The following is a 6,960-nucleotide window of genomic DNA, read 5'->3' on the forward strand; positions in this document are numbered from 1 at the left end:
ACCCAAGTTTGGCTGCTTGTCACTCAAAAGACAATACTCAAGAGACAAGTGTTGGTTGGAAAGGAAAGAATGCTTTGTTTAGGAGGCAGGCAACCTGGGAAGATGGTGGATTGGTGTCCAAGGACCGTCTCTGAGGTTCCAGGTGAAGAAGTGGGATTTTTAAAGGGGAAATTCAGGGTAGGAGATTACATACATATTGATGAAAAGGGCAGAGAAACTTATGACTATTCATTAGGAAGGATGGACCACACATACTGAGCAAACATATATGTAACATAAATCTCATTTCACTTTGGGGGAGGGACTTAACGCCAGAAAGAGGAAAAATTCAGCCCCTCACATCAGGAGGTTATATTAGGACAGGGAGAAGGGGCTGTGGGCATGATCGGAGAGCTGGTATAAACTAGAATGGGGTCTTAGTCTTGTTATCTCTGTGAAAGAATGCAGGGCCTTGCTTGTTCATAGGCTGGCACCATGTCGGTTGACCTTGAGTTCAGTCTTCTACAGAAACAGCTAGTGGATTTGTTAGTAGGGTCTGAAAAGACACAATAGCTGATTAGGGAGAAACGATTCTCTGAAAAACAAGCTTTCAACATTCTGCTAGTTTCAGCCTCATGAACCCTGTGGTGCACAGTTTCAAAAGGATATGTCATTTATTTTTAGACAGAATAACAATAGTTATTAATGAAAGCACAATGAAACTTGGATTATAGGGAATTTTTGATGCTGATTTTTAAAATTATACTGTGTTTGCTAAGGAAAGGAATAATTTTAAAACGTGTAATAAGAAACAGCAATGATAATGTAATCTAGCTTTTAGCATGTTTTAAAATTTTGCCTGCATACATAAATCTGTCATCATACACACATAATTATCTGGGTTATTTCCCCCTTAAATTTAGTTGAGGACCTACTGTTGTTAATATCATCCTGTCTCCAATGCCTGGTGTGTACCATGTGCTATTCATAAGAAAGATGTTGTGAATAAAAGACAAAATAGTGTCTTTGCCTTATGATTTGAACAATTAAAAACATAAAACCTGTTGTTTAAGTATGAATGAGATAGTTGTTTCCTATAGTAGTGATGGGTTTTTAAAAATAAGGAATGACTTAAATTGGGTAAAATATATGGAAATTATTCCCTTTTGAACATACTTTTATTAACTGCAAAAGATAATATTATCCCCATGAAATCATATGTAAGTTTTCTGGTCAAGAAATATTGCATATGGTAATTTCCTTCTAAATGTGTGACTCAAACTGAAAACCACACACACACAAACACACACACACACACACACACACACACACACAATCTAAAGGTTGTAATTTGAAGCATTAGGAAGTTCTTATCTGCGTCATTTTTTATTCTTGACAGTTTCATTACCATACTAGCTCATTTTTGCTACCAGTAATTTTCAGGAATGACAAGTTTATATGATGAAAGTAAATGAGACACATATTTATATGAGGAAAAATTGAGAAATAGTAAATTGGAGATTAATATAACCAAGATCACTTTTAAGAATGTGTTATGTAGGACTACTTTCTTATTAATAAGGAGTGTATTGAATCCCTCTTGATGTGATATTATAATTGCTTTAAATAATATTACATTGTAAATATTTTTGTACTTTTAAGTACATATTTGATATGATAACTATGTGTGGAGAGTATTAGCCAAAAAAGTTGTTTGTGTAAAATCTCCGATGAATGATAAAAGCTGAGCCCAGCCAACTAGTTAATGAATCATGGCCTATTTAAGGAAGCTGAGGACTTCTTATTTCTTATTTAGTTGTGTCACATAATTAAAAGATATTTCTATAGTAGAGGTTCTCTCCTTCAGTACACACACACACACACACACACACACACACACACACACACAACTCTTTTCAAATAAGAGAACCTTCAAATACATTTCTAGAAGAGGTTTTAATAAATTAAATGAGTGAAAATTTAGTACAACCAAACTGAAGCTCTTTGGAGTACTTTTCTGTTATTACTTTAACATTGAAGAAATTATTCTTCTCTTATTGACATATATACTATATTTAAATAATCTCTCTGACTAAATATAGCATCCTATGTCTATATTTTGAATAAACTGTGTGGATAAAATTCTAAAATTATTGAAATGGCTAGCAGAACCCAAGAATATGTTTTTGTAAATAAAACAGATTAAAATACATTATATGTTTATTTAAAAATAAATAAATAAATAAATAAATAAATAAATAAATAAAATACCTGTACCCCTGGGGATAAAAATGCACTATATGTTTATTTTAAAAAAATGTAAATAAAACAGATTAGAAAATTTCAAGTATTTATGTGTGACTTAGGTTGTAATATCATATAAATTTGATTACTTATTTAGTTATTTATAGATACTAAAACTATACCTAGAGCTGTGTTTAAAATATGATTTAAAGTAAATGCATTTCTGTAGTAAATATGCATGGCTTTCTTTGTGAGAAAGTAAAGTAAATGATAAGAATTGAGTCTATTGGTAGAAGCTAGAATATCCCTTTGTTTTGATAAGTGGATTCTAAAGCACAGTTAGTAAATTAAACTTTTGGAGTAGAGAATTCTAAAGGGAGAAAGCAAGATGGGATATCCACAGAGTCCCAGATTTTGATGACTGCTCTGAGAGTCTGGGGATAATACAAAGATACGATATGTAGAGACTGTTCTCAACCTCTGTTCCAAACAAGGTAGCAATTTTACTCTTCACAAAAGTTCACTGATAATGCTAAGACTTACTCTTCAAATAGGACTGGAAAATTAGAGCTTTAAATGTGGTCTTCTTTCTGGTACACTTATAGGAAATGTGTAGGAGTATGAATGTGAGTCTGTGTGTGCATGTGTGTGGTGGTGGAATTTAAATCACAGAATGCTTGCTGAAAATGGCCTTTTAAAATTTTAAATTGGGGAATTTAAATGGAAGGTATAAGAGTAAGTTTTATATATATAAAATATATTTTCTATTATATAATCATAATTTACAATATTCACATATTTGTGTTTATGTTCATATATTTATAATATATATATTCATAATTATATATATGTGATTTCCCAAAGTCATATTTAAATAATTTCAATTTTAGTTGCTGCCTTTGTTCTCATTCCATTGACCAGTCCCTATTTTTTGCCAGATATTTTCCTAGACACACTGCATAAATTGATATGGACTAGACCCTGAACTTGTGGTTGCTCAATCAAAAATAGTCAATCAAGCCATACTCTTTTAAAGTCAGTTGAGTTCTCACAATTGGTAGTTACAATTGTAGTTACTTGTACAAACTACAATTGTAGTTACAATTGGTAAATTGTAACTACACATTAGGAAAGGGGAGGGAGAATCCTCTTAAGGTTTGCCTCTGTTAGCTAAAACAAAGTTCCATCAAAGCAGTATGGAACTATGTTTCTACTTTGAGCTATTTTACATCCCAAACCTTCTCTAAATATGTTAATATATTGGTGTTTCACATCTTTTTTTTTCTTAGTATGAAACACTAAGAAGGGTAAAATACCCCCCCCCAAAAAACATAATAAATAGGTAAATTTCCAGCTCCACAATTCCCATTCCTACTTATTAGCAGCTTCTTGTGTATTTTTATATAGTTATATTTATATAAACATATTTTTAATAATTCTTACTCAGCAGGATTGTACACATATCTATGTGGTATAAAGTATATACAATTAAAGCCAACACTTATATACCAGCTTAAAAAATAACATTACCAGGGCATGTTCATAATTAAAGAAAAAATGGAAGTAATCTACATGTATAATGTTAGGAGATACACAAACGCATCTTAACTTGTTTTGTTTTTGTTTTGTTTTCACCCACTATATCTTAATTTTATGTGCTGTATTCCTCTAAACACTGCCATCTGGCTCTTTCCCAGAAGATATGACTCTGTTTGTCCAGATACGTAATTTCTTTGGATTCTCTGAGTGTGGTTGGCTAATTCACTTTAGTCACAAATTAGGAATGATTGCCTTTCACCAGTTCATTTTTGGTTCATGATCACTATGACCCATTTTTAGTTCCTAGTTGTGAATGCAGTTTAGAGACAGAGTCTGTCTCATTGAAGAGATAAATGCCTCAGTCATTTAAAAACCACCATCTCCAGAAATAGAATCCATGGGGAAGTCAAAGGTTAGAAGTACCAGAAGATTTCTCTTATCCATGTATTGTAGTGATATGGTCTGTATAATGGTTAAATATTGGATTGTAGTTTATTGGTATTGGTATTTCAAATGAGAACTCTCACAAGCCTGGGAGTATCTAAGATAAATGTTGATTTGTGCTTTAAGTCCCTTGACATAAAATAACCAATCAAAAGTTTATTCCATGACATAAGCCTTGTCATATGAGCGACATTTTAGAACCCTAAATATTCAAGTAGTCTGACGGCCTCATCAGTTACTATTGGATTTTTGGTCAAACCAAGATAATAGTCAACTGACTAAACTAGCAGATTTTTAAAATATCCTTTTGAAGAGATGTTTTATGAATAGAACAATTCTAAATGTACTCTGTCCTCAACTTTTATTCTCAGGTAGGAGAGACGAGATGCAAAAAGGTGTGCACTTCCAAGTCTGACCTGAGGTCTAATGACTTCAGCATTGTTGGAAGCTTACCAAGAGATTTTGAATTATCCAATTATGACTGCTATGGAAAACCTATTGAAGTCAACAATGGGCTTGGGAAATCTCAGGCGAAGAACAACAAGAAGCCACCGCCTGCCAAACCTGTTATTCCAACAGCAGCAAAGCGAATTGATCTTTATGCGAGAGCATTGTTTCCTTTCTGCTTCTTGTTCTTCAATGTTATATATTGGTCTATATATTTATGATAAGTCTTTTTGATTTGTGTAAAATAAAATGCCATTTCATTGTGACCGGCCTCACTCATAAATGCCAATCTGAGAAATTTTGCATTTTCATAGCAATATATTGCATTTTGGATGCCATTTGATTGTAATAAAAATGTGGCACCTTACTTTTGAATGGCAGCATGATCTTGTTACTTCTGTGCTCTACTAATGAGGTATATATGTATAGCGAACACATTGCTTTAAGAATAAATGAAGGATAAGCATACTACATAAAATAAAATCCAAACAATTCTCTTCAGTTAGTGTAAATTGCAGATACTTCGGATAATTCTCATAATAAAATGATGTGCACGCTGGATCCTGTTATGATCACCATTCTAATGTATGTAGTATTTCAAATTTCCTTCCTTGTAACTTTCAGAAAAAACCATCTTAATCTTGTATAATATTAGATGGTATTATCACAGATTAAGCAAAATTATATTACATATTGTTTAAACTTTGTAAGTAGAAACATAACAACTATAATTATGTGGGCTCTGTGGAGAAATAAAGTTCAAAAAATTACTAATTTGTAAAATCAGCTCATTTTAAAGTGTGCCTGTGTTGTCAAAATGCCAGTTTATGAAACACAGAGAGCATTTTTGAAACAAAGGGAAATCTAGATTTACGTAAATTCATACTGAATTCTGACTTCTGATAAAAATAAAGGATAGATACATTGATTAAATATTTCTGGCAAAAGAAAGTCTATTTAATCCACCTTAAAGCCTAAATATATTTTCATGGATTTCATTTTGTTGATACAGAATATACAAAATCATTGTGCCTTAGAGAATCATAAATATTTTAAATTGGAATATAATAATAATGGATATGTGATTTCACATAATTTTTAAGAAACAAAGAGGAAAATACACTATTACTGGAAATAACTTGAGTTTTGGGGGGAAAATCATGGGAGGATTTTAACTTCTTTATTAAAATGCTTACATATTTTTTAAGTAAAATTGACTTTTTTTCTGAATTCATTTCTTTTTTTATTTGAATACTTTTTGGATTTGCTATAAAACATTTAAAGATTGAGTATGTAATATCTTTGTTTAAGTTCGGTCTTACTGCTAGTTGTATTTTCTTTCTTGTCAGAAGTCTAGACTTTTTAGATTTATTTACATTGATCTTGTTTGAACCTGAAAATAGGCACTTGATGATATATAAGTCTCCCGTTTCCTAGTGATATCAATCCAGTGTAACTTTTTCATTTCTCCATAGCTGAAATTGGAATTATCCATAATTCATATAACACAAGCATAAGACCAAGTAAGTATATTTACATTATTTAGAGAGTTTTGTTGGAGCTGAGAGTTTATATGGTCAATTCAATGATAAAATGTGTTTAAATATTGTTTATGCAAATTGATATATGTAATTCAATGCTATTTCATTAAAGAGTTTAATTTTTTAAAGATTTTCACTGATTACCAAATTTTTAAAAAATAAGATGTAATCTAATTCTCTGTAGTCCTTCAGCACCCCCTAGCTGCAAAACTTAGCCATCTGAATAGTTATAAAATACCACAAGTAACCCCACCAATGGACTTGAATATCCTGCGGGGACCCAGGGCAGTAACATTTTAATGAAACTGATGGAAAAAAAAAAAAATGCCTTGAGAGGACTTAAACCATTTAAAATTTTTACTTATAAAAATTAGATTTGATTATAATACATTTTCTATGTTGCTGCAAATTTCATTCATATTCAGTTTGATTTAGATACAGAGTTTTAAGTGGGAAATGAACCAAATGGAAGACAGGTTTCATTATGCAAGAATTTATTGAAAAAAGAAATGTGAATGAATTCTTTTACATAATATAGTATTGTCGCCTCTTAAGATCAATTTTAATACCCAACTATAAATATGTCCTGTTCCAGGACTAAGTGTGTTATGAACATCAAATGGAACATTAGACCGTGATCATAACAAAGAAGTACAATCTGTGTCCACTTACAGTTGTTTTATAATTGTTACCTCAAATATTTAGTTGCTTAACCCCACGGTAGTTCTGGTCTGTGTCTCTAAATATTATGTCTTTCTGGGAGACT

At 31.5% G+C, this 6,960-nt stretch overlaps 1 protein-coding gene across 2 annotated transcripts in view; it reads left to right on the plus strand.

The window, feature by feature from the left end:
* Positions 1-6,318, plus strand: part of LOC111155549 (glycine receptor beta) — a 92,066-nt gene extending 85,748 nt beyond the window's left edge. For both annotated transcript variants that reach the window (XM_022515767.1, XM_022515777.1), the window contains one exon: positions 4,578-6,318. In XM_022515767.1, coding sequence (XP_022371475.1) covers positions 4,578-4,874 — 297 coding nt within the window. In that variant the 3' untranslated portion in view covers positions 4,875-6,318. The remainder of the gene's footprint in view (positions 1-4,577) is intronic.
* Positions 6,319-6,960: the final 642 nt, after the last annotated feature.

This window comes from Enhydra lutris, unplaced genomic scaffold, assembly GCF_002288905.1.
Source record: "Enhydra lutris kenyoni isolate GAN:26980312 unplaced genomic scaffold, ASM228890v2 scaffoldscaffold3, whole genome shotgun sequence".
NCBI classification, from domain to species: Eukaryota; Metazoa; Chordata; class Mammalia; order Carnivora; family Mustelidae; genus Enhydra; species Enhydra lutris.